Here is a 26956-nt window from a genome sequence, read left to right on the forward strand (position 1 = left end):
CTCTCCCTGCGGGTCCGGGGCCGGGCGGGGGGCGGCTCCCGGCCGGTCCCTGCGGGGCGGGGCGGGGCGGGCGGCGGCTCGGCCGCTCTCGGGCTGGCACCGAGCGGAGCGGCCGTCGGCCACGGCGGAGCGATGATCCGCCGGGAAGGTAAGGAGGGCACTGCCCGGCCCTGCCCTGCCCTGCCCGCCGCGCCGGGCACCGCGCCCCCCGCGCTCAACAAGTGTCCGCCCCGCCGGTGCCGGCGCTGGGACCGCGCCCGGTGCTCCGCGCCCTTGCCGGGCAGCTCCCGCCCTCGCTCCCCGCTGCGGGCGGCCGTGCAAGCCAGGGGTTAAGAGCCGAGGACGGGGCGCCCTCGCTTCACGCCCTCCTCGGGCTGTGGACGTGTCCTCGTGGCTCGGAGCGGGTGGCCGTGGGATGCTGTGCTCGTACAGCCCTTGGGTGCTGTGGGGAGGAGGGCGGGCGTGGGGGTGTGGGTCCTGCGAGTGGGACTTGGATGCACCTTGAGGCATGGTGAGATGGGCCCTGGACAACACATGCTCTTTCTTGGGTGCTGTAAGAAGGGTCCTCCTGTCTCACCCCCATGCCAGGTGCACAAGCACTTCCCCAGAGCCAGTGCTCCCCTGCTCCAGCCAGCTGTCACCCAGTGCTGGTGGCCAGCAGCACAGAAGTCAGCGCAGGGTGCATGCTGCTCTTTCTGCACAGCCTGGACTGGGGTGGGAAGTTCACACCAGGTTCGCAGCCTTTGTGTCCTGGTGTGGTGGCCCCAGTTCTTCATCTGTTTCTTTAGCTTTTGCAAATAGGGTCAGGAATGACCAGGCAAAGATGTCTCAATCCTGCTCATGGGATGCTGGGCAGTGTCTGAAGCCACTGTCTTATCTTGCAGAAAAAGGAAGCTCTTAGTGATAGCACAGGGCTAGGGTCCCCATAAAGCTTAGGGAAGTCCCTGCTTTTCATGGAGCCCAGCTCTGAGTTGGAGCTATTCATGCTTCCCCAGACTCCTTGTTCTGCTCCCACGATGAGTCACTGTGGGCTGGAGACACAGGCAGGAGGACCCCCTTTCCCTTTCAGCTGAGGAGGAGCTGGGAGTCTGGGCGAGCTGGGATACCAGGTGGCACACACCCTAGCAGACACAGGCCCCCTTGTCTGATGACCTGAATTCTCTGCCAAGAGCCCTGTGATGAGCAGGGTCATCCTTTCTGCATGAGTTCCTGGCTTAAAAGATGAGTCTCCAGCAGTGGCGGGACAGCTTCTCTGCCTCCTCACACAGACACTCTTTGTCTGCAGGCTGCCTGGGTGACAAAGGGAAATATCCACTGATAGGGCTGGGACGGTCTCAAGGTCCACAGGAGCTCCCCACCTGCCTGAGATGTGGGTCACATCTGAGGTTTGGGCTGCACTGGCAGCTCTGGCTGTCTGCCCGGAGAAGCATGGAGGTGTCCAGGCACAGAGATCACAGCTCCACTATTTCAGGTCCAGGGTTTTCACATAGCTATGTGAGCCCAGTCTTTAACCAAAGCATTGCTTCATGGCAGCCTCCAACTCCCCTCCTGGCCAGCATCTCCTTTGACCCCAAGGCATCGTGTTCCTTTCCCACTTGTCTCCTGCTGACCCACAGCTGCTTGCTGCGTTGAGGAATTCTTACACTTCACCCCGTAGAAACCCAAGTTTCGCCACTCATGGAGCTGAGCTGTTTGCACTGTGTGAATGGGCCTACACTCAGCGTTGCTGCAGCCATCTGGCCCCATGTGGGAGACTGCAGGTCCTGCAGTAGTATTCACATTCACCTGTGCAACCGGGATGTGTCCAGCTCCTGAATGGCTTCTCTGCCTGGGAGGTGGCAGAGGTGTTCAGGCTGCCCAGTGCCACAGGGTTCAGAGGTGACCTGATTTTAGCCCCTGATTTTCAGGGGTTTTGGCAGAACCACCTCCCCTCCCGCCCCTGCCCAGTTCTCCACTATGGGCCCTCTGTGCCTCTCAGCAGGGTTAGCTCATCCAGGTGTGAGAGAGGAGACCGCTTTTGTGGCTGTCTGATTCTTAAAAATCCAAGCTGGAAGGCAACTGGAGGCATTATTCAAGCCTGCACTTGAGCCTTCCCTTACCATTCTTCAGTGTTAATGCCTTGTTATTCCTGTGTCATCTCTGCAGACACTGAACGGGCAGTGGAAATTCTGACCAGATACCAAAGCACCCTGCGGTCCCCGGAGGAGCAGGAGCTAAAAGCCTCCATTGGAAAAGTCTCTCACATCTTCCAAAGTGAACTCTTCCAGGCTCTGCTGGGTAAGCTCCTGCCTCGCAGTCCCTGTGGCTTTGTGGTTAGTGGGGCCTCCCAGGGGCCTGATCCTGCACAGGTACCTGGCACTGACCAGACAGGGCACATCCTGTGCAAACACATGGCACGTAATTCCAGGGAGCTGGGCCGTCTTTTCCCTCCAGGACTTGGGCAGGAGATACCAGGGGTCAGGGCTGCGATCGCTGGGTGTTTGTGATGAGATTCCTCAGTTGGGTGATTAAAGACAAAGGGTAAAGCTTTCTTCATCTGGTCATGCCAGATCTATCCAGCACCTGCTAAAAGATCCTGCCATGCTGTGAGCACCCTCTGTGCAGTGCAGCCACCGCTGGGTTCCCAGTTCTGCTGCCATACAAGGACACCCCACCCCAGCCTCATCACAACCTGCTGCTTTCCACTCCTGCTGCCAAATTGAAGGGAAACTAAATTTTTCTATCTTTAAGAGAGAATCCACATGTATCCAAGCTCCTTTGGGGTATTCTGGCCTTTTTTGCACTTAGACCCACGAGCACTTGTGAGTAACACACTGTTCCAGCGGCTCCATTTCACACAAGAAATAGATTTAACAGCAAGGCTCATCTTGGGGCTGGACACCAGAAAATGTCATTTTTAGCACTGTATAAAGTTCTCCATGTGGATTTAGACAAATACAGCTAGAGTCTTGCTGGACTTTGCAGCTTCTCTGTGCAAGACACAGGGCTATCTTGCTGATAAGGGCATTTGAAAATGCCCTTTCTTTGCAATGTGTTTTTTTAGGAAAAACAAAATTCAGTGGGTTTGGACTCTGAAGCTGCTTGACTCCATTCCACGCTAAATCAGACCAAATCCTGGCTGTGACCGTTGACTTAGAGCACTAATTTCAGAGTTAATCTCAGAGAACCATTTGCAGAAGCTGCAGTGTGTGGAGAGGGGCAGGAGCTCCCACTCAGCTCCTCTCCTTAAGTTCTATTCGCTGTGGGCCTTGGGAAACACATGCAGCCCTGGTGGTTTCCTTTCCTGGGTCTACTGGAAGAGAAGCTTGGTTTTCCTGGTGGGAAGGAAGGGAAAGCACTCCAAAGGCTCTGCACTCTTAGAGAGAGTCCCGGGCCCCAGGGTGCAGAGGTGCACATGTGGTGTGTGCCTCATTCTCAGTGCATTTTGACCCAAGGCTGTCACAACCCTGGTGCTCCCCCTCACCGCCTGTCTTGTCTCTTGGCAGCTCTCACCTTTTCTTCACACCTCTGCAGCCAGTGACCCACTTCTGTGCCTGCAGAGATGTGAGTTGCCAGCAGCTCCTCTGTGCTTCAGGTTTTCCATTGAAGACGAAATTGAGTGGTGTGTCTTGAGCTATTTTATTCTTTCCTTTCTTCTCTCTTGGTGTTGGAGCATCACCTCGAGGCTTTCAGTCCCAGCATGTCCTTTTTAAGGTCTTGTGCTGGAATGTCTGTGCCAGCAAGGACACGTGGCTAGCGAGGCCTTCCCGGGGCAGGTGGGCCCCCACGCTGAAGGGACCAGTGTGCATCTCTTTTCTTGTCTCTTAATCTATACAACCTGTTCTCTAAAAGGTCCCCAGCCCATGGTTCACCCCACCCTGGAGGCTGTGATCGCCTCGGCAAACCTGACAAGAACCCAACACCCCTGGCTGCTTTTGTGTGCTCTGCCAGTCCTCCCTGGGGCTGTGTGAAGGCACTGAAGCAGCTTTCCCAAGGCCCAGGGCTGTTGATATTAGTGCAGAAGTGTTGTGGAGAGAGTGTAGCTGCAGAGAACACGTCTGCACACGCGCCGAGCCGGCTGCAGCTGCACACTGGCAGGCGGATGCTGCACAGAGCTCCCAGCTCCCTGCTCTCAACCCTCTGTCTTGGTGCCCTGTCAGCGCTGGCACGGGGGAGTGTCGGGAGTGTCGCTTGATTGCTGGTGACCTTTTCAACTGGTTTAACAGGATATTAATTCCCCCGTGCCAGAGCGAGCTTTCTCTAGATGTGTTTACCTAAACTAGGAATTTGCATTAATTACTTCCGCCCCCTCCCCCTGCTTCCCTTGGAGTAGGTTTGTGAATTCCTCTGTCCCAGCACGGACATTGTGTCTGGCTGCCTGCTTGCTGTGACCATACACAGCTGGCACGCACTGGGTTGCCTCGTGTCCACGGTCCAGACCCGCTGGAGCACAGTGACAGCTCTGGAAGGGTGATAGGACATTTCTATCTTATTTGCTTTTCACCCCTCCTTTTCCCAGTGGGCTGCTGTGTCTCTGACTGAAGTTTCTCTGAGTCACAGTGCTGGTTCAGTGTTTATCTGAGGGAGGAGGATTTACAGAAGAGCCACAGATACACCTCTCAGTGCAGAGGCTCCCATCTCACTGCCCCACACCATGCCAGATGCTTCTGGCTCTGGAGAGGCCGTAGCCTCCTCCTGCAGCCTTTCAGCAACAAGGCCCTGCTTTTTTTCAACCCCGGGGGATGATGAATATGTGAGCATGGTCTGTCCCTGTCCTCAGGTCATCTGCTCCTGCAGGTAATGCTTTCCTAAGGCATGCATTGGCTGGCTAGAGTTTGAGCATCAAAATGCATTAGAGCTACCAGAAGTGAAAAATATCACGGAGTTTGCCAAGTTGGTCCATATGAAAAATGCCAGGGATATGAGTTTCCATATAATTTTTTTTCAAGAATAATCTGTTTTGGGGACTCCAGAAATCCCAGTTTGTCCATCTCCAGGGGAGGATCTGCTGGGATGTTCAGATAAAGTCTGTGTTGTGTCCAGGATGCATCTGTGTAGTGCTGGATGTGTCTGTTACTGTGATCGTGCCCAGTGTTGCTCTGCACATGCACCGTGTTCTGCCAGAGCACAGGACAGCCCCTTAAATCCTTGTGACCACCTCCCTGTCCCTGGAACTGCCCATGCCTGGGGCACACTGACTCTGCCAGGACTGCTCCTGTCCCGGCGGGTGCCGCGGCTGGCTCGGCACGGCACATCGATGCGGGAGCTGCTCTGCGCTGGAATGTGCCAAACCCTGCTCCGCACAAAAGAAATTCCTTGGCTGCTCGGAGGGAAAACAGGCTGTGCTGGCTCCCTTCTCCTGGCCCCTCTCTCCCCGTGTCTGAGGCTGTGGAGCCAAGTGCGTGACTTGCAGGGAAACAGCCCAGCAAAAGGGCGATCGAGGAGCCTGGACTGGGGAGACGGTGGCCCTGCTTTCCCTTTGCTACTGGGAGCCCCTCAGGGACATGCTCGGTCTTCTCTCCTGGAGAGGAGGATGGGTCTCGCACACAAGAGCAGCTCCCTGACCTTTCCTTCCCAGAGCCGGGGCTGAAAGGGGCCGTTGTGCCCTTTGCAGCGGGAGAAGCTGGTGGACAGGCAGGGTTTGTCTACGTCTGGCCATCCCAGCTGCCAGCAGCCCAAGGGGCCATGCTCCTCCCAAAAGCCCTCTGGGATTCAGCTCATCTCCTGTGCCTGAGCAGTGGCTGGTGCAGACCTCAGTGTGGCTCTGTGGGCTGCTTGGACCCCCAGTCCTCCCCTGCAGCTCCTTTTACCCCAGAAAAGGTTTGTCCCAGAGCTGTGGTGAAGGCAGGAGGGGCAGTGCTTCCCTGGGTGCAAAACTCCAGCTGGGAGTTCAGCTTGCCAGCAGTGCTCCTGGGGATGGTGGTTGTGGCTTCCCTGGGTGGCTGCAGGAGCCAGGGTGGAAAACTGGAGGAAACTGGAGGATTCCCATCGCTGAAGACTCCTCCTCTTTTAAGTTTGCCCATAGCAAGAATAGAAACTTGTAGCTTTCTTGAAAGATCTGCTGTGGCAGCCATGCGTGTGAATCCTCCCTGTGACAGTGGGGACATGGCTGAGGGTCTGGTGTGAGGCTGAGGTTTCAAGTCTGTGGTGATGCAGCTGGTGCCAGAGCACATACTGGGGAAGAAATGTCATTTTTTGGAAGTGCATGTGCTGGCACAAGGACGCTGCATTAGCCCTCAGATGCTGGTGCTATAGAAGTATTTAATGACATTTATTTGACGAACTAACCCCAGGAGGAAATTGTTGGAAAAATTCTAATGTCTGTAAATCTTGAGTGACTTCTCCTTGTTAGATCCAGAACGGATTTACACTGTCATCACACAGAAACTGGGCTGTAAGGCAGAACATGCAGCACCATCTTTTGCTACCAAAACATCCTCTTATGGAGGCTTTTCAGGTAGTGCTGCTCTTAAAGAGCACAGGTGAGGCAGACTTGTGTGCAGCTCGTGGTGCTCATAAGAAATGAGGGAAACTGGCATATATTTAAATTGTTTTTAATGCCACGTGCATGTCTTCTAAAATGCACTTCTGTCATGGCCACGTCCTTTGCTGCCTGAACCCTGCCCACCAATCCTGAAACTCCTCTAACCCCTGGTGCCAGAAGCAATTCCCTCTTCTGGCAAGCACCTAAACTGGACTGAGGGGTTTGGAGGTGGAGAGTGGCTGCTTCAGGGGACAAGTTTTCTGCTCTGCAGGCACCTTGCCAGCTCGGCTGCCCCAGGCTGTGTTCCTGCAGCAGATGGGTGACAAACAGGGATGCCAGCAGCACTGCACCCCCACAATGGGGCTGTTCAAATCCTGTTTTCATTCTTGCAGGGGTTTGTGTGTTCCAAATGCAATCCATGCAGCCAGGAGCCGCTGCTATCCTGTTATGCAATTATTATTTTTATAACCAGAGGGAAAGATGTTTTAGCACAAAAACAAAGTCCAGTTTGTCTGGCTGTGCAGTGACCGCTTGCTGTGACCTCATGTCTGATTTGGGAAGGCTTCAGGGGCTGCCAGCAGCGTGTTCTGCAGCTGGGGGGTTGTGGAGGGGTACCCCAGGTGCAGTGGGTATATCTGGGGACTCCCACTGCTCCCATCATTGCCAGCTGCCCCATGTCTCCCAGGGAACAGGACAGCAGAGCCTGGCTGGGCTCCCCATGGGCACCCAGCTGGTCTGCCAGCAGCCGAGATTTATAGCTGCTTCTTCCCTGCAGCTGGGAGGTCACCAGACCAGGCAGCCCCAGGGAGCTGGAAGATGGGGGTTGATGCTGCTCTCATCCCATCTGCAACATGGATGTGCTGCTGTGGTGATTGGGCATGTGGTTAAGCACAGGGAGAGAGGATGGGCACTTGGGTCTGGGAGTACAGTCCTGCTTTGTGAAAGCATCCCTGGTGTTGTGGGCAGAGTGGGAGCTTCAGACAAAGTTTACTGGAGAAGCCCTCCTTTTGAGTCATGAGGAGCTGAAAGGACCCCCTTGCTTTCTAAACTCCTCAGAGAGGAGCCTGGGTGCAGCTGGATCCAGTCTTAGCCCCAGACTTTGTCACTGGTTTATGTCTAAAAGATTATACAGGTGTAACTGAACCGTTATACAACTTTGTCCCGCAGGATTAAGGATGGCCTAATAAATTTATATAAATATATTAAATTATTTATTTATGTTGATTAGTGATAATTAGAAAAAGAAGGGCTTAATCAGAATTTATTTACTACACAGTATGAATAGCTATAACTACTAGTGTAGTGCACTGCTTTTGAAGCAATATTAGAGCAATTCTATTAAAGCTGGGTAAACATTATTAAGTAGAGATTGATGTTACTCACCCATACCAATGACTGTGGGTAAATCTCTTTCACTCGGCCTCAAGGAGTAACCTTGAGGGATGTCCCCACTCAAGGGAAGGATCTTCACAGACCTTAGGTATACTAGAAGTCCTCACTGTGCAAAAGTAGGACTGGCCTTTTATAGTATAGAGTGATTGACTGACAGTCATTTGCATTTTTCGGATTATGTGTTATGAGGTTTAATCAGCAAAACATGCTTTGTGCTGGAAAAGGTGTGAGCAGCTCTTTTAGTTTCTTCTTCTCACCACTCCTGACTCTCACTTCCATATCAGAGCCTGCACATTTTTGCTGCTCCCAGATTCAGTCAGCGAGCACTTGTCTTGCGTGTCCTTCTCATGGTGTTTGAGAGTTTGACCAAGCTGGTCTCAGCATTCCTCAGCACTCAGAACAGCAGACCCTCCTCACTTGATCTTATCATTGGTCAGCAGACCCTCCTTGCTCAGGCCTTCATTGATAAATACTAAGACAAATTTTGAGCTTCCATATCCACGCTTAGGCAGAGCATCCTGCTACACCTGGGAAAGAGCCTCAGGCAGTGGTCAGCATGTCCCTGCTCACGTTGCCAAATGCTCACGAGACTTCCTCTGGAAATCTGTATAACATGGGCATTTAATGCCCCATGGTGCCTTGGTGTGGCACAGCTGCAGGTGAGAAATCACAGACTGAAGGGCTGGTGCAGCAGCTTCACCCATGGGCTCCCAGGGAGTGCCATGGGAATGGCCACGTCCCCCTCAAGCTGGGCCCCACTGCTTGCCCTTCGGGTCACTCGCAGGAGAGGAGCTCTCCAGCTTCCTCCACAGCAGACACAGGTACAGAAAATAAACTCAGGTTCCTGCTGTGGCTTTTCCTGCTCCAAGTGCTTATTTATGCTGCCGTGACTTTTTGGCCCTGCTGACTCTGCCAGGCTTCCTGTTTCCCAGGTGCTTGAAGGGATTTATTACTTTTTTATGGCTTTTGCAAGGCGTTTACCAAACTCTTTTGGCCGACCTTTTGGAGCTTTACCTCTAACCTGGCAGCATTTACCATCCTTTCTGGTTTTCTCATTTAGATGCAGCTTCAGCTGTTTAGATGAATGTCTTCTCACTTTCAATAGCATCCCTTCCCCTGAGGTCAAGCCTTGCTTTCCTTCCTTTTGCCTTTAGGATATCCTTCAGCCAGGCATTGCACGTCTGCTCTGATGTCCCAGTGAGTCTCTCTGAATAGGCTCGGAGCCTCCCACAAATTTTTGTTACCCCTTTCAGTTTCTTCATATAAAAGTTTCTCACTTTTGATATAGTTCCCTTTCTGAAATTAAACACTTCTGCAATGGACATATTGACTTGTTGCTCCCACGGAGGTGCTGGCCCTGGAGATGAACTGGGGGCTGCCTGAGTGCACAGCAGTGGGGGCTTCCTTAGGGAGGAGCAAAGCCCACTGCATCCCTGCTGCTCCCTGGAATCCTCTGTGTGTGACCAGGAGAGGGCAAAATCCTCCTGGAGGGGGTCTGGTCTCCCACAGCCCCTCTGGAGCCGCTATGGTTTACAGCAGCAGACTCAGGTCCTGGGAGCCCAGAATGAGGATATCTGACATCTGCTTGTGGCAGTGCACAGGTAAATCATGCCAGGAGGGAAGACAGAATTTATCAGGGAAGGAGCTGGAGATAACACAGCTGTAGTCATCAGCTCTTTAGAGCTGGTACACTGTGAGCCTGCCCTCCTGGTGCCCTGTGCCCTCTGCCTGTACTCCTGGGAAAGAAGTCCTTTCACAATCCAGGGCTGCTGGGGAGCAGTGATGGGGAGGGAAATGCCCATCCATGTCAGGGCAGAGAGGCAGGCAGAGGCTGCCTGGTGCAGGAGGGTTTTTGGAGCAAAAAGGTCCTGGCACCACACCTGGGGCTGGCACAGCCTGGCGAGCAGGATGGGGTGAGTTTCAGATTGATGTTGCTGAGCATGGTTTGCTCTTAGACCCTGTGGACTGCACAGTCATTGCTCCTTGGATATGCCTGTGCCTTCCAGAGCCATGGGGCACTGCCCACTGAGCCAGGCACCCCTCTACACCTCTTGCCTTCAGAAGGGGTGTGGTGGGCAATGCAGCAAGTGTGGGGAGCCAGCAGAGCCCTCTCCCAGGGTGCCAGCCTCTCACAGAGGACTCAGACCTATAATGCTCTGGAGGCAGAGTGGGAGGGCATGGTTGCTGCACCACACACAGGAGCTGGCCTCAGGCTGCCTCCCAGGTCCTGTGGATGTTTCTCGTGCTGTTTTGCAGATATTCATGAATTCTATGATTTCACACTGCGCTCTGCACCCCTGCAATCTCCGAGCCTGGATGCACATCATGGCACAGCCAGGCAGCAGCATGGGGCCAGCGAGCCCAGCTCTGCAGTGACCCCCAGAGAGCCCCAAAACCTGCCTGAGGTAAGAGCCAAACTCATAATGTTGTGGGGTCAGACTCTGCACACTCCTGCACTGAGAGGGAGGCAAGGAGCACAGGAGGCTGCTGGCCACCACAGCCCACCCAGCTCTCATCCAGACTGTTTCCACACCTTCTCTGTCATAGCTTGTCTCATTAATGAGGCAACTTCTCTGGTTCACAAGTGTTAATTGAATTACTCCTAACGTGAACAGCTGCAGTTCCAGCTCTGGTTCCTGCTCTGCTGTTGCAGCTGGATTAGTTGCTCCTGTCTGACACTGTCTCCTATGGAGGCATTTCAGCTCTCTGATCCAGCCACCTCGCAGGCTGCTTTTGATAAGTGAAGTAGGCTGAGTCCTTTAAGATTCCCTTTTCAGGATTTTTTCCCAGCTCTCAGATAACTTCTGTCTCTCTTATTTGCATTCTCTTTAATTTTCAACAGCCTTTTAAAGGCTGTTCTGGTTAGAGGCTCTTGAAAGATAGAGCACCAGGTGGGGAGGCAGGAATTGAGCAGTAGGGTCTCACTTATCTCAGACACCAAGGTAAATAAAATTGCCTCGTGCCTTTGCAGGCCGTCTTCCCATCCCCCTCTCACTGCCTCGTGCCCTGCCAAGGGATGCTGTGGGATCCCCCTGATCTGGGGATACAGGAACGTTTCTGCAGAAATGCAAAAATTCGGGGAAATAATCCTATCAGATAAACACCATTTTCTGCCTCACAGACTGAACTGTGACTTTCCATCATATACTTGGGGGGACACCAAATTTGAGTGTCACACAAGGAAGATGGAACTGAATGATATTATCTAAGAAAGAATGCTTTAAAGGAGTTTGGGGATCAAGAATAGGGGCAATAAAAGTGCCCACAATCAGTGCAGGAGATATCTGTGTCTCTCTGACTCAGGAACCATTTTAGTCCCATTTTTTCTTGACCCCCCTAACACTACCAGTCCCTCTAGTTAAAGGCAAACCTGCAAATCTAGTATGTGTTTATGGATGAATTTTTAGTGATGTTATACCATAGGCAAGTGGGATCCTGCTTTGGTTTTTTGGGTGTCCTGTAGCCTAGATCCATCCACCTGTGGGGGCAACAGCCACCAGTGCCTGCAGCCAGGCCAGTCTATGAGCCCCCAAGGAAATGTGACAATAAAGAATTTTAAAAATCAGTGATGTGGAAACAAGCAGGGAAGCAGCCATGGGCCGGGTACAGCTGGTGTGAGGGCTGTCCCTGCTCCTCTCACCATGCCCTGTCTGCAGTGGGGAGGAGCAAAGCAGCCAGTCTTGGGGCTTCCTTGCACTGAACACAGCCCAAAGCCATTGACACCATCAAATCCCTCCTCCTTTCTCCAAAAAATGTGTTTGAGGCATCTTGTGTTGCTGAAACGTGAAGTGGGACAGCCAGAAAGAAAGCCTGCAGTGACCCCGCTGCCCCTGGGGCCAGGGCCAGGCAGGCTGACACCAGCGGTGGGATGCTCACTGTGAGCCCCTCGCATGGGGGAAAGCTCCTTTTGGCCCTTCCAGAAACAGTGGGGGTCCTGAAGGCAGCTGGCCTGCCCTACCCGCATGTACCCCCTGTCTCGTTTCAGGATTCCTCCTGGGACCGTGAGCGGAGGCTTCCCACGGGGACCGGGGACAGCGCGCCGGGGACGCCGCCACGGCTGGTGAGGGTGACAGCACGGAGGACAGAGGCACCAGCCAGTGTCTGCAGCCTGGTGCTCAGCTCTCACAGCACCCTGCCCCAGGTGAGCCTCCGTGGGCCCCACGCCACATCCCACCCTGCCAGCGGCTGGCACTGAGGGACAACCCCCGAGGCCACCGTGCTCGGAGCGCTGCAGGGATGGTGCTGTGGAGGCGCTTCCCTCCCCTGGGGGAGGCCGTTCTGGTGATGCTCACACTAAAAAAAAATCGAGCAGTCACCTGTGCCAGGGGCTGGACGACCCCGACATCATCCCCTTGCCTTGTTATTTACCACGGCCCAGTGTCAGCCCTCAGGGCTCGGAGGGCAGGTGGGTATGGCACAGGAATAAAGAGGCTGCGTGGAGCTGGAAATCCTCCCAGCCCTGTCCCTCTCCCCCCCTGGCGCTGGCACGCTCCCACGTTGCAGATTTCCGTATTTTTTTTTTTCTCTGAGCTCTTAAATGGCAGGTCCGTTCCTCAGCTTACCGGGAGCTTTTCTCTGCTGTCTTGTTTACTTGGAAACACCATTTATTTGGATGTGCATCGTAAATCTCAGCTCCCTCCTGGTGCGAGTGCATCGTTTGGGCTACGCATTTGAGGGGAGTTTTAGGGATGAGTGAAGGGCAAAATGCACTTCTAGGAGGGATGAAGTGGCCAGGATGAATGAAGCTCACCACAGATTTAAAATTATATGAAAATGTTGTTTTCCTTGGCATAGTCTGAAATAATGTTTGTTTGCTAAGTCTAAGTCTTCTTCCAAAGTATTTTAAATACAAAAATTGCACTGCCTCTTTTCTGTCCTTTTTTTAAATGTTTTCCTTCTTATTCTGGACTGCAATAAAATGGGTAACACCCCATTTTTTTTTCCTTACTGTTTAATTTCTCCTTTTCCTCTTGCTTCTCTCTACATTTTCCAACATCCACCACATCTTTACCAGTTTTGGAAGGGTGGGACAGTGGTTTTCTGAACATGATAGGCGGATAAGGTTGGCTGCTTGTTTCCATTTGCCAGTGGGTGGGAACCACCACCACAGGGGAGTCACAGGGCAAAACCCATGAGGAGTGAGAGCCTGAGCAGTTGAAAACAGTCAGATTTTAATGGATTTTCTTCCTAATTGTCCCAGGCCATGGAGTGCTCTTGCATATAGCCCCAAATGTTTGGCTGACTTGCAATGTCTCCTTTAGCAGCAGACACCTCTAGGTTTAATTTTAAGGCTTTGTGCAATGGGGAATCTGCTCTGTCCCTGGCCTGGCTGGCCTGATGGTTATTTATCCTTCACATTAAAAATCTGTGCTTTACTGTTAGCCTGGATTTCTCTTGCCTTAGCTCCCAGCACCAGGAAATTTTGCTGCCTTTGTTTGCTAGGATAAAGGACCTTGGCAATCAGAAATGTTCCCAACATGTAGGTATTTATAGATGCGTCTAAGTTCCCTCTTAACTTTCCCTTAGATAAACTAAACAGATTGGCTTCTTCACTCACTCACTGTGAGGCAGGTTGTTCCAGACCTGAAATAATTCCTGTCATTCTTTTCTGGAGTTTTTTTTATTTTCAGCCTCCTTCTTTCCCAGCCTGTGTTGATACGGGGCTGGTCCTCAGTGCCAGGTGCTGGCGCTTTTGGGGTCACCCATTTGCAGGAACTGCAGCTGCCAGCCCCGAGCAGGGGGTTACTGCCCTGAGAGGAGGAAGCAGAGGGGACCTGGGTGGGCTCCATGGGGCTCTGGGAGGACTGTGCTCTGGCAGGGCTCTCATCTGCAGCCTTTTTCATCCCTGAGGATGGTCACTTCACAGGGTGGCTGCAGGCAGAGTAGGGACCTGGAGGTGAAAAGCTGTCAGGATGGTAGTGTTCAGTGCCAGGCTTAGCCATGCCTGTAGTCCTGCCTGAAACTTGCCTGAGTCTCTGTGGAGACTCAGAAGCTTTCCTGAAAACTGGAACTAAGCAGCGCTGGAGAGCTGCAAGCGCGAGCATTGCTCCTCTGCAGCAACCTCTGGGCTGGAATATGGGATCCTTTAACACGGTGGTGAGTCTTTCCTCAAGATGTTATCTTCATTGCTGAACACAGGCCTTGCCCTGGTTGAAGGGCATTTCCAGCAGTCCCCCGTGCCAGCAGGTTGGACCATGGCACAGGTGCAGCCGTGCCTGGGGTCAGGCTGTGCTGATCCACCGCAGCACAGGCCCTGCTTCTCACCCCTCACTCCTACACAAAGGCACTGAGGACACCTCAGCTCCTGCCAGCATCACCTCTCATGTCAGTTCTCAACAGCCCCAGCATGCAGGACAGCGTCAGGGCTGGATAACACCTACACACCCAGTGCCTGTCAAGCTCCATGGGGACTTGTTGCTTTCCAGCCTTCGATGCTTGCTTTTTGCCACTGGCATTTCCAAAGTGAGTTTCAGAAAAACACCTGAGACAAGGCAAATGGCACTTGGAAGAACCAGAGAAGCTTTGATAATAGGCAATATTTAATGCTAGAGCAGGGGAGCACCAGCTGCAGGGCAGAACAGCTGCCTCCCTGGTGCTATCAGCCCAGGAACAAGAGCTCCAGTGGACACCCTGCCACTGATAAAAGGCAAGATGATGAACTGGCTTGTCCTGCCTGAAGTAAGTGCAATGCTCTTACTGCATCCGTTGATGTAAATAAGTTTTATGCTGTCCTGGCTTTTTCCTCTCCCCTGCCCTCAGGTCTCCCCTGCAGTGCTAGCAGAGCAAAAGCCACCTTAACGTGCTTTTGCCAGAAAGATGCACGACAAATAAATTGCCTCTCTGCACAAATGCTTCCAGGAACAGGAAATTTCTGCCTGCTGGCGAGGATATGGGTGTGCTCTGAGTAGCCCTGCAGTGTGCAAATGGCTGCTACAGAGGAAGTGGTGCCGGTAAATACAGCAACAACATGTGCTTCCTGTCGAGGCTTAGTAGGCTGAAACCATCCCTCCAAGGGCAAGTGGACGTTCAGCCCTCAACAGGGCAGGAGCAAAGGGACTTTGCCAGCTAAAATGCCCTGTTGAGGCACACACAGGCACAATCCTACCTGAGCTCTGGGGCTTGTGGGGTTTTATTTGCTGAATCCTTCATTTCAACCTTTCCCTGAGCCCTGTGGTTGCCTTAGCAGGGCTGCTCGAGGCTTATGTGTGTCTGCAGCGGGAAGACTCAGGAGGATGCTCCTGGGGCTGATGCCACTCGCCTGTGCTCACAGGCTGGCAAGGCTGCAGCTCTCGGAGAGAGCAGAGCAGCCAGCAGAGAGCAGCCAGCTCTCTGTGCAGAGAGCAGCCAGCTGGAAAGATAAAAGAAAGGGGAACAATGCCGCTGATGAGTAGAGCTGTGCGCCTGCGAGGAAGCGCCGCTCTTCTTCCCTGCCACCCTCTCCTGCTTCCCAGCACGGCTCTGCAGCCACTCTGACTTCATCCCTGTCATCGCGCCAGTGCGGTGCCGCCCCTCCCGCCTTCTCCTGCCCGTGCATCCCCTCCCACCTGCCGAAGGGTTTGTCGCTTTGCTGGCCGACACCAACGCCAGAGCTCTGTCCTTGCTCAGCCCTGCAGCTGACACTGAGCAACAGCAGGTCAATGTGATGGAGAGTATGAGCGAGACTCCTTCAGAGGACAGACACTGCGTGTGTGCTCTGAGATCACTGGTGAACAGGAAACCTTGCTGGCAGGGGCCGCTGCTGTTCCCACAGGCTGTGGGTGTGTGGGGATGCTGTGAGCATGAGAGGTGCACTCTGTGCTTTAGCCCAGCTGGGCCGAGGCCAAAAATGTCCCATTCCCTCCCTGTGTCCCAGGGAGGACACAGGCCTGGAAGAAATGCCCTGGGCAGTGTGTTAGGAGCCCTCCCTGCTGCACGTGCTGCTGAAGAAGAGGCATCAGTCTGCCCTATAACCCACAGCTCAGGAGCCGAACAGGTCCGTGGAGCTCTCTGGGGAATGTGGCAGAGAAAGGCGAGCTGTGCCGCCGGCGTGGTGACCGGCTGTCTGCTTCCGCCGTCCTTCTCTCGAGTGCTTTTTCCTCTTTCCCGGTATGCCTTCGGCCGAAGAGAAGGGCGTTTCCATGCTCTGCACCTTTGCCTGGCAGGAGTGGTGGGTCAGGATGAGCCCAGCGTGCGGCAGATGCTGCAGCTGCAGAGACGCCCGAGCTCTGAGCTCCCCACTCCCCTGCCTCGGCTGCAGCCCCACCACTCTGTTTTCTCTGCAAGGTGTGTGAGAGGGGGAGCACCAAGGAGCTGTTTGTTACTGCATGGAGCATCAGGGAAATTAAGCAGATCCCTGTTGTGGTGAACGTCTGACACTGAATGCAGCCCCACTAAGAAATCCCCCGTCAGGTTGCTTGGTTGCATGTGCCCTGCTGTCCTCACCACCCCGTGTCCTCTCTGTGGGCTGACTGGGCAGGCAGCTGAAGCCATTGCTGCAGGCCAGACTGACCACTGCTTTGTCTCAACCTGAACCCAGCAGCATCAGCCCTCCAGCCCCACAATCTTGGGAAGTGGCTAATGCTCAAGCAATGGGAACACAGAAGTAACCAGCTCCCAGGGAAACTCCCCCCTCCCCGTTGCATCCCCATGCAAGTCTGAGAGCATGTTTATTTTAGGAGAAGCAGAGAAGAAAAGCAGCAACCCACAGCCCAGAGGCCCCAGCTGCTGCCCCAGAGTCACTTGAGCCACTTTGTGCCTGGAGGTCGCCCCAGGGCATTCAGATGCTCTCCAGCAATTTTGTGTTTTGACATTGTAGACATAGGCTCCAAAGTGCTGAACCCAAGAGGGTGTCTGTCTGCAGTAACACACACAGATTGAACACACATCAGCCCTGCACAGCACGGGCACCCAGTTGGGCAGCTGGCTGCCTGTGTCCCACTGATGCTGCTGCTCAAAGGGGGGGTCAGCAAGGGCTGTGTCAGTAAGAGCTGTCACTTTGGTGGACATTTTGGGGTTGAACGGCCTCAGCTTTACTAGAGGCTCTTGCTATTCCTGCTGCAGAGATGAACATGCTTAGACTTCAGTTCTCCCACTTCAATATACAGCTTCAGCAAAGTATGTAGAAGTCAGTAGAGCCACCAGGCTGTCAAACCAAAATCTCATGCATGGGCACCTATTTCTACTCTACTTGAGGGCTTTTTGTCTAAAACCAGCAGCAAAAGGAAGATCCTTGGCAGACACAAAGGTGTTTCTGGCTGCATAGGAAAGCCTTGCTGGACATGGGACTGTTGGTCTCTCCATTCATCAAAGTCATTGTCCCTGTTTTGAAGTTATTTTGATGGTGTGAGTGCATGCAGCACTCCCCATGCAGTGGCAGAAAGGGAACAGTGAGGAAGAGGCTCTGGGAAGCCACAGACAACCATGCTCCAGACAAACTGGAGTCCATTCATCCTCTCTCCAGATTAATGCTTCAGCTCTGTTTGCCTTCATCTCCTGCCTGTGCCTGCCTATCTGCACAGGAGCACAGCTGCAGGAGCAACTTCCGTGCTGAGATTCACACTGATGGGTTTCATGCGTAACTCTAAAAACAAGAACCAAGACCATTCTCAGGCATCTCCAGGAGGATGGGCTCTGACCAGGGCCCAGCCCCATCAGTGTCTTGGCCAGGAGCTCCATGAGCCGCTGCACTGTCCCTGCTGGGTCTCTGTCTGCTTTGTTTACCTAGTTTCCAAGATGAGCCGGTGCAGGGTCTGCACAGCACCTGGCAGGTTCCTCCTTTCCTGCTTTCCCTTGTCGGGTGACTGACCATATTCCTGCAGCAACCAAAGCGAAGCCCTGGAGACCATCTCCTGTAGCACAAACCCACCAAGGGCTCCCAAGTGCGCAGCCTTCATACCCACAGCCTGGGATGTGCCACCCTGTCCTCTACCCATCCACACTCCACTCCCCCTCTTAGCCACCCCAGCACTTCAGAAGGGTGGGGACAATTCACTCGGGGTGCATTTCTGCAAAGCAAACAGGCTCTCCTCGCCATTTTTTAAAGAAACAAACCAAGCTTGAAGGCAGAGCCTGGCAGGCCAGCTGCTTTCTATCTGGAGTGCTGGAGCTGGGGGAATGTCACTGCATCTTAATGGCATGAGGCTGGACAGAGATCAGGATTCTGGTGGCAGAGGCAGTACTAGCACTGTTATAAATAGAGCAGCCATGATAACTGCTCATGAAGGTTTATAGTCTTTAGGATTTGGAGGATCAGTATCAAGCTACGCTGAGAGATGCATTATCCTCAGCATTGGTAGGAGCTGGGGGAAGTGCAGAGGGAGGACAGTAACTGAGTGTGGGTTTAGAAATCATCCCTGTTGAGAATCCAAGGGTGAGTCCTTGGAAAGGTGCTCTCTGCTGTGTGCTGGCTCCTCTGGCTTTGCCCTGCCTGCTCTGGGGCTTCAGGCTGTGCATGGCTGCATCAGTGCCAGCATTTGGAGCCAATCTCGTGCCCTGTTGCGGAAAGAGAGGTTTTGCCCCAGGGCAGCACCTGCCTGAGCCCTGCAGCCTGCAGGTACAAAGCACCTTGCAGGAGTCTCGCTGGCATTGTACCTAAAAATTATTCCAAGTATTCAGCCTCAGGCAAAGGCCTCCTGCAGTCTGTGGCCTGGATAGCTCTTGGGGCTGGCACTGCTCAGGTACACCAGGGCCTGTGCCCAAAGCCCTGGCACAGAGACCATCCTGCCTGGCTGACATTACTTGCCCAGCCTCACAACCAGCTTCTCACCTGCACGTGTCCAGGAAACATGGCAATGTCCTGCCAGGCTGTTCCCCCCCTTTCAAAGGGTATTTTTAGATCTGATCATTTCACAGCCTGGGCTACAGCAGACTGCAGGAGGAGCTGAGGCAGAGCAAGGAGGGGGCACTGCACTGCAGTGCAAGGAGAGACCAGGCTGGACCTGGAGCTGGGTTTATTGCTGAAGCCAGGGGCAAGCTCTGCACACAGCTTCACATGTGTATTGCAGTCCCGTTGCTGCGCTGTTCGTCCCCTCTCCCTTGGCAGGTACCACATAGCTATTTCCCCTCTGTGCAGGGGTAGATTTTGCACAGCTGAATCTCACAGGGTGTTTTTGCAGGGAGGTTTCGTAAGCTTTGGGGTTCTGGGGCTGTGGGAGCTCTCCTACATTCCTCATCTGTTCCAAAACAAGAGCAGGGTGATGAAACCACTCTCCCAGCTGCCTGCTCTCCCTGCACCATGGCTTGGCAGCTCCTGGCCTTTGGGGGGAAACTCAGCCCAGCTGTGTGCTTTGGCCAGCGTGGATGTCCAGTCCCTGGGACCTGACCATCCCATGTCCAAGCCAAGCCCTGAAGCCAGAGTGAGGGAAACGGCACCTCATCCGTCATCATCCATCCTCCGGGGCTTGTGTTGCTAGTGTGTCACTCTTAAGGAACGGATGGGTGTGGCCGTGCCTCAGGAACTCCTCGCCCGGCGGCTGGGAGCCTCTTTGAAGGTCACCTCGGGGCTTCCGAAGCGGTGCTGTCTCGTGTCGTGGCGGGGGCGGGCGGGTGGGGACGGTGCGCCTTTAAGAGAGACCCGTGCTCCGGCTGCGGCCCCGCGGCGCGCGCGCTGATTGGCCGAGCGGGGCGGGGGCGGGGCCACCCATTCACAAATTTCCGAGCAGCGCTTTCTCCCTTAAAGGGGCTGGGCCGGGCCGGCCAGACCCACCTCCCCTTCACCGCGGGTACCCGGGGCTCCCAAGGACACCAGCGTTCGTTTTGCTCCCCGCGGCTGGGTGGGTTTCCGTGCCAGAAAGCGTGTTCTGGGGCAGCACTGCGCGGATGAGGCACCGGTATCCCCACGGCTGCGGGTGATGGGAGCTGCTGAATGGGCTTTGCTCCGTCTGGAAGGGGCAAATTGGGGCAGGGCTGGCCAGGCAAGAGCTCCCCTTCTCATCCTCCATGCAGGTGGGAATAATTGAGGAAAGGATAACCCTTCCTGGGCCCTGGATGCGGGGAAAGGTCCCTCTGGGCAGGTCCGTGTTGCCCAGGGCATCTCCAGTTCTGGGCAGGGTGGTGCTGAGCCCTTGCCTTTCAGAGCCACATGTTGACCCACTCTGAGGATGGTACTGGTTCCCTCAGGGATGGCTCCTGATGAAGAGCCCCAAAGAGTCAACTTGCGGGGCTTTGTGGCCCCAAGGTCACATTGGCTTATGCAGAGCCAGCCAGGAGATCCGTGACAGCCTTGTAGAGCCCAAGTGGGGTGTGTTTGGCTCCCACTAGGTCTAAGTGTGTGTAAGCACACCCAGGGACAGCTTGAGACTAGTGAAAGATGCTGGGGAAAAGGATGTCTGGTGGGGTCACACTGGGCACAACCAGCTGGAGATCAAGGTACAGGACAGAAAAAACAGCAACTGATTCTCTTAAAGACATGAGATGCAAATGCTCTGACTCTGGCTTGGAGTGGTGAAATTGTGCTGTGGTCACATTGTCAAACCTTTCCTGTGCTCCATCAGGCTGGAGATGTGCTTCAGTCTAAAGGAAGTGAGGCACACACAAGGAGTGGGCACCCACAGACCACAAGACACGTCAGTGCTGTAATTGCTGTGCCCAAGCAGCAGCAAGGCTCTGCCCTTGCACAGAGAGAGGGGCACAAAGGCAGCCCACAGACAGCCCATGCTTCCAGAACAAGGCAGGGGCGTCTCTGCCAGGTGATGGGGAGAGCAACTGTGGGCATTGTGAGGTTGTCAGGAATTCTGCTGCAGTTGATTGCTGTTAAATAGAGCCTCCAGGCTCTCCTTTGCAGGGAGGGAGCCTGGGCTCTGCTGAAGGGACCTGCTTCAGGTCTTCCTCAACCCTCTACCCCACCAGCACAGCCATGGAAGACATTTAGTTGGCCGTGATATCCGTTGCAGAAACCGGCCGATGGTGTTTATTGGAGATCCTTGTACCATCCTGCTACAAGCGAGGATACAGGAACTGGGCAATGTATCAGGGATCATTAATAGAATGAAAATAGGTTTGCCCTGGAGGAGAATAATTTGTTGGGCATGTGCCCTGAAAGTGCTGAGAGCTATTGGTCCCTTGGTATGCCTGGTTATTATTATCCCAGCTGCGCATTTCTCAGCGTGAATCGCTGCTGGTGGCAGGAAGGAACAGCCACAGAGTGAGATGTTTGTTAACCTGCCCCTTCCCAGTCACCTGTGACTGTGCAAAGCCTCCAATGCTCACTGGAACCTCCAGCCCTGTTTGCTCAGGAGCTGTGCAGCCTCTACAGAGCGACTCTTCCAAGTTCCGTTTGACAAGCCCCAGACACAGCAAATTGCAAATCCCTGCAGGATGAGGTCTGTGGTAGTGCTGAGGAACTGACTGACAGACTGAGCCAAGTTCAGCTGGTTCCTCTCTTTGCTGCTCACCTCCCCACTGCCTGCCCTCCCAGATACATTTCCCTGCCGCTGTTCCCTGCTCCCTGTTCTCAGCTGGGTGGCTGCAGATCCTGGTGCCTCCCTGTGCTGTATGTCTTGGGTAGCTTTTTGCAGGTACTTGTGGTTGAAAAACATACCTTCCCCATGCAAAACTGTCCTACACTTCCTCCCTCCAGCATTATAAAGATTCCCTATCTGCACCCAGGCTCAGAGCTAACACATGGCTTTGGTTCCCCTGGCAGGACCCAACCTCTCTTGGGCGAAAGTCAGGGAGCAGAGTGACAGCGCTCGCGTGACTGTTGTTTCTGCAAGGAGCTGGCTGCCTTCGGCCTGCCCTATCTTCTGCTCCTAGAGAGGCTGCGGGTGCAACAAACCCCCAGCTCCTGGTCCCTCACACTTGCCTTCATCTTCCCGCAGGACTTCATGCGAGAGGAAGGAAGCGACAACAGGGGCTGAAATGCCGGCGACACCAGATAAAACCTAGCTCCGTGCCGCCCTCGTGCCTTGTAAATAGCATCATCTCCGGGGATTTCTTGACACTTTGCCGAAATTAGCTCCTGAAAAAGAGCATCTGCCAAAGCTGAATTTAAATAAGACGGGGAGAGTTCTGGTAGGAAGAGGGTAGAGGATGGGAGAACTCTTGGTTTCTTCAAATCACTTCCCTCCATGAAGGCACCTGCCTGGAAATAAGCTCCCAGCTCCTTTAGCTCTGCTCAGTGCCCGTATCACTGCAGTGAGATGCCTACAGATGATTGACCATGCTGGGCACTGTGCCTGCCCAGCCAGACCCAGGTCTGGGCACCCCAGTGTAGGTACCCACACCTCTTGGTCTCCGGAAGAACCACTCCCAGTAGCCAAAATGCCACTACTCACTAAATCAAGCTGGAGAAGTACAGGATACAGATGCCCCTGCCCAGCCAGCCCTGGCCTCCTCTTGAGCTTGATAAGGTATTCCCAACCCTGTGCAGCATTAGGGAATGTTGCAAGCAGGTGGCAGCAACCAGGAATTATTTTTTTCCTTTAAACTGAGGCTAGCAGGCAGCACATGCAGTTCATTACAAAGGAATAGGAATTAATTCTTGTGGCAGCTAAAATGGGACATGTGGGTTTTTGGGAGGGGACATGCAAGAGATAGGGAAGGGCTCTGTCAGAGCTTCAGCAGCTGAGGCTCAAGGCCCCTCTGTTTGCAGGTAGCGATGAGGCACTAAAAGATAGGAGAGCAGGGGAAAGCAGCAGAATGTTTTAGATCATGGAGCTGTCCCTGAGTTTCCAAGCTGGCAAGTGGAGTGGGGTGGAGGCAGTGATACTGGCACCCCAGGGCTGGTAGGGAGGGTGTTTCCCGTGTGGGGCTGCCCATGGCAGTCCCTCAGAGGGGCTGCTGGAGACCGAGCATGGAGAGGACCAGATATTTTCCTTTTGGAGGATGCACACAAAAAAAATTGAGAGGGAAAAAAATCGAATACTTCTCTTTATTGTTCACTCGGTTCCTTATTAAAGCATTTTTCCCTAACTGCTCTTGTCCTTTGCTTTTGCACTTCCCCCCTGAGTGAATGGCCATGTCCTTGCCTGCCCCCACCACAGGACAGAGTGAAAAGAGATGTGTCTGGAGCAGGGCAGGTGAGAGCAGTTGGGGTTACACACTCTGCATGTGCCCTTCCCTGGTGCTTTCCTCCCACCCAAGTCAGCCTCATCCAGATATGGGTCTCCTGACTGGCCTTGGCCCAAAGATGGCTTTGGAGAAGGTTCATGGTAATGGAGGGGGCCTCACTGGGTGGCCACTGCATGATTCCTGCAAGCTAACCATGCCATCCCAGGGTGGGAACCATGAAGGGAAGGAGGTTTGCAGCTGGGGTGGAGCAGTAATTAATTATGGCTATGCTACTGATACCTCTTATTGATGAAGTGACTCAGATCTCAGAGGTGCTGCAGGGTGGGAGATGGTGGGTAGCCAGGATGGAATTCCTGTCCTTTTGCTCTCATGCGGGAGACAGTGACCACCTGCCTATTTCTAAAAGGCTTTTTGCTCTGCTTTGGTGCAGCAAACCCCTATCTCAGCCCCAGTCCCTCCTGTCATTCCCACCTCTGCCCTCCCTGCTGCAGGATGCCCTTTCCACATAGGTAACATACCTTACCCCCCATGTCCACACGGGCTGTCAAGGAGGTGCAGCATCTCCCAGAGCACAGGGCTTGCCAGCCCAGCATCCTCCTGCAAGGCCAGCACCATGTGCTCTGGGAGATGGCACAAGTAGAAGATGTGGAGATGATCCTAATTCCTTAAAACCTGAAGCGTAAAGCTCTCTGATAGTTCCAACACTGTGTGTTTTCCTGCCGTGCACACACAGACAGGTTTTCATGGATTTACCTCTGAACAAGCTTGCAGGTATCCCATCCTTCCTCACCCTAGTGAGCTCCTGGGGTCTGCAGTGTCCTGTAGCACTGAGCTCTGCCAGGTAGAAACACTTTCTTGTGTTCTTGGGAGCAAACACTGCAGGAGCACCTCTGTCTGCAGAGGTGAAGTGCAGAAGTAATTTTGTATTGCAGTTTAAGGAGCTAAAGAAATAAGGAGTGGGCAGGGGCATTTGTCTGGCCATCCATCGTGTGCTTCTTCCTCCCACAGCCCTGCTTGTGCCCAGGACCATATTGCACCAGCTGCAGGAGGCCAGTAGGAGCCTTGCAGACCTTGCAGCCTGAACTGGGGTGTTGCACTACCATGTCTTGTGGCTCAATTTGTGGCCCCCTCCTGCTTCTGTCTTTTACCCACACCCTGCAGGAGCCCTCTTGTGCACATTTCATTGCTCTTCTACGTATTTATGTACCATTGCTTTGAATAGTTTTTCACCCACCTCGTGTTTATTACAACTGTTAAGCATTAGGAAGCTCGGTTCAGGTGGTCAGGTGTTGCTTTCTGTAATGGATTTTTTTTCTCCCCTTCAATTTTTCTGTGTGGCTCTCTTCTGAACTTCTTCCAGTCCTGCACTTCTGTGCAAGAGGTGAAGGACTGCCTGAGCTGCACTGGGAGCAGCACCCTTGCCCTGCTGCACCAGCAGGCATTTCTGCTCTGCTTTTACCATCCCCTGATGACAGTATGTGGAAGGTCCAGCAAAGGCCCTCAGTGTTTCTACATCCCCAATACACCTGTGGCTCCAGGGGCAATGCCAGCATCCCCAGGGTGCTGGTAACGTTCCCAGCAAAGCAGGGTGAGAACTCACATGGAGACACAACAAGAGATGCTGCTACCAGCCTAGCGACCAGTTCAAGACTGGAAAAATGATTTCATACTCCAGTGCAGACCACAGCTGAGGCGAACTGAACCCCTCTTGGGTGTCAACCACCAAGCTGGCAGGGCTGCCAGGCTGCAGGAAGAACGGCGAGGGCTGCCCGGTGCGGCGGGGACGGGCTGCGGGGAAGGTGCAAGGTGATGCCCGAGGCAGCGCAGCGGAGCATCTCTGTCTGTCCTGGATGGCGCGGGGGCGGCGCGGGGACTGCCCGGTGCGCGGGGCGAGCGCGGGGAGCGGCTCCCCCGCCGGGGCGGGGCGCGGAGGTTCCGCCCGCGCGGATTGGCCGTTGCGGGGGCGGGGGGGCGAGGGATGCTCCGCGCCGCCGCAGGTGCCGCGCTCCCGCACCGAGCCGAGCCGAGCCGAGCCGAGCCGAGCCGGGCCGGGCCGGGCTGAGCCGGACCGCGCTGAGCCGCCCGATGCAGCGCAGCGGGTCGGAGCTGCTGCCCCGCGCCCCGCGCCGGGAGCGGCCCCGCGACTGAGCGGCGTTGCGGACGATGCCGCGGCGCGCCCCCGCGGAGATCGCCGCGCTGTAACACCATCCCCCTCCCTTCCTCCTCCTCCTCCTCCTCCTTCTCCTCCCGCGGGGCCGGGGGCGCCGAGCGGGCGAAGAGGCGGCAGGCGCGCCTTGCGCGGGGCGGGGGCCGCTGCCGCCCCCTGAGCATCCCTCCCTCCCAACCTCCCTCCGCCCCTCCGCGCCGCCTCCCTCCCTCCCTCCCTCCCAACCGGCTCTATGGTGTGAGGGCAGCGATGCACAAGCACCACCACTGCTGCAAGTGCCCCGAGTGCTACGAGGTAACGCGGATGGCGGCCCTGCGGCGCATGGAGCCCCCCTCGTACGGCGAGTGGCAGCACGAGCAATACGGCTACGGCGGGTACGGCTCGCAGACCCTGCCCGCGCCCGGGGGAGCCGCGCCCGCCGCCCGCGGCAAGGCCAAGCTGGGGCCCCCCGCCCGCGACCCCTCCGCGCTGAAGCCGCCGCCGCCGCCGCCGGGGAAGAGCGCGACCAAGGTGAACGGGAGCGGCCCGGGCTGGTGGCCCGAGTGCACGTGTTCGAGCCGCGACTGGTACGAGCAGGTACGGGCCAGCCCCGGGCAGCGGCTCCCCGGTGAGGGACGGGACGGGGCGAGCGGCTGTCGGGGTAACCCGGGGTCCGTGGCGGGTTCGCGGCAGGGCGCAGCATCATCGCCGGGGCGTCGCGGGCGGATGCTGGCACTGCCGGGGCTGGATGCTGGCACTGCCGGGGCTGGATGCTGGCACTGCCGGGGCTGGATGCTGGCACTGCCGGGGCTGGGTGCCGGCGTTGTTGCGGTTGGCCGTCGTTTCTCGGGCTGGCGTCGGAGTCGGTTGGGTTGGTGTTGCCGCTGCTCGGGCTGGCTACCGCGGTCCTGCCCGGCGTAGGAGCTCAGCGCTGGAGCAGCCTCCCCAGGGCCGAGCTGGGCCAGATGGATCTTGCTTGGCGAAAGGTGGGCGTCGGGCATGATGTATTTTGGACGCCCCACCTGAGGTCCGTGCTGCTTGCGGTGCCGTTGCCTGAAGCCCTGGCAGCATGAAGGGCATCCCGTCATACTGTGTTTAGCAGGCATGGTGCGTGCTGCCCGCTGGGCAGCCTCGTGGGTTCGCAGCGTTGCTTGCCAGCGCTCCCAAACTGTCACCCACTCTCCACTGAGTTGTGGTTTCCTCGCTCTGCTGCTACGTCCCTGCTCCCCGAGATTATTACGTAACCCTGCTCTGGTCGCTGGCGTGCTGTGTGCATTCTGCCCCATTTCACTGCCTCCATTTCTTCCCACACACATTCGTTTTATTAGTGTTCTCCAGGACCCATTCTCAGGCTATGTCTCTCTTTCTCCCCTAAATGGAGAGACCAGTCTTGTTCTGAACCCACAAGCCAGCTTAGAAAATGGTTGGATCTGTTTGATAAGCATTAAAATGGAGGCTAGACCCTGCCTGAAAAACAATTTACCCTGCTTGAGAGAAAGGCATTTCAGTTTGCTTCTTCTGCCTCTTTCATTCATTATCTTCAAACCTCACATGATTTCTTATTGATCCTTCTAATTATTATTTCAAGATGCTGTAGCAGGCAGACACACGGGAATCAATGGGAATTCTCTCCTCCTCTCTCCTCAGCAAACACAACCCTCTTCTTCCCTTCGTCTGCTTTTTCTTCATTACTGTCTCAGTCTGTAGCTCTGGTTGAAATAATTAGATTAAAAGCTGATAGCTCAGATGATATTTACAGAAGGCACCCAAAAACCCAGCCACCTTCCTATCAGCCTGGTCCTACTTTCTGTCTCTTTCTCTGCCACTCTTTGCATCAAAATCAGCCTCAGCTCTCTCTCGCCTGCTGATTCCTGGCAAGCATTCTTCCATCTTTCCTTCGCTATCTCTTTCCTTCCCTCCATCCAGAGCAGCAAGCTCGGGGAGCTGGGTAGGAGCAGAGAATTGAA

General features: G+C 54.8%; 1 protein-coding gene across 2 annotated transcripts; it reads left to right on the forward strand.

The window, feature by feature from the left end:
• Positions 1–73: 73 nt before the first annotated feature.
• On the forward strand, positions 74–22749 carry LOC113959000 (disks large homolog 1-like). Of its 2 annotated transcripts, XM_027667684.1 has the most exons (5): positions 74–148; positions 2146–2277; positions 10112–10260; positions 11841–11996; positions 21652–22749. In XM_027667684.1, exons 1-5 carry the CDS (start codon positions 133–135, stop codon positions 21688–21690), a joined length of 492 nt encoding a protein of 163 aa, XP_027523485.1. In that variant the 5' UTR covers positions 74–132; the 3' UTR covers positions 21691–22749. The 2 variants fall into 2 exon arrangements, with proteins under 2 accessions (XP_027523485.1, XP_027523483.1); XM_027667682.1 differs by lacking the exon at positions 21652–22749 and having other exon boundaries at positions 11841–12788.
• The last annotated feature ends 4207 nt before the right edge of the window (positions 22750–26956 follow it).

Source organism: Corapipo altera, unplaced genomic scaffold, assembly GCF_003945725.1.
Source record: "Corapipo altera isolate COAL_440 unplaced genomic scaffold, ASM394572v1 107, whole genome shotgun sequence".
Classification (NCBI taxonomy): Eukaryota; Metazoa; Chordata; class Aves; order Passeriformes; family Pipridae; genus Corapipo; species Corapipo altera.

Bases quoted from the DNA above. Each gene is read 5' to 3' on its own strand.
- LOC113959000 (XM_027667682.1), top strand. The intron at 2,278-10,111 runs GTAAGCTCCTGC...GCTGTTTTGCAG, and splicing joins ACTCTTCCAGGCTCTGCTGG to ATATTCATGAATTCTATGAT. The intron at 10,261-11,840 runs GTAAGAGCCAAA...GTCTCGTTTCAG, and splicing joins AGCCCCAAAACCTGCCTGAG to GATTCCTCCTGGGACCGTGA.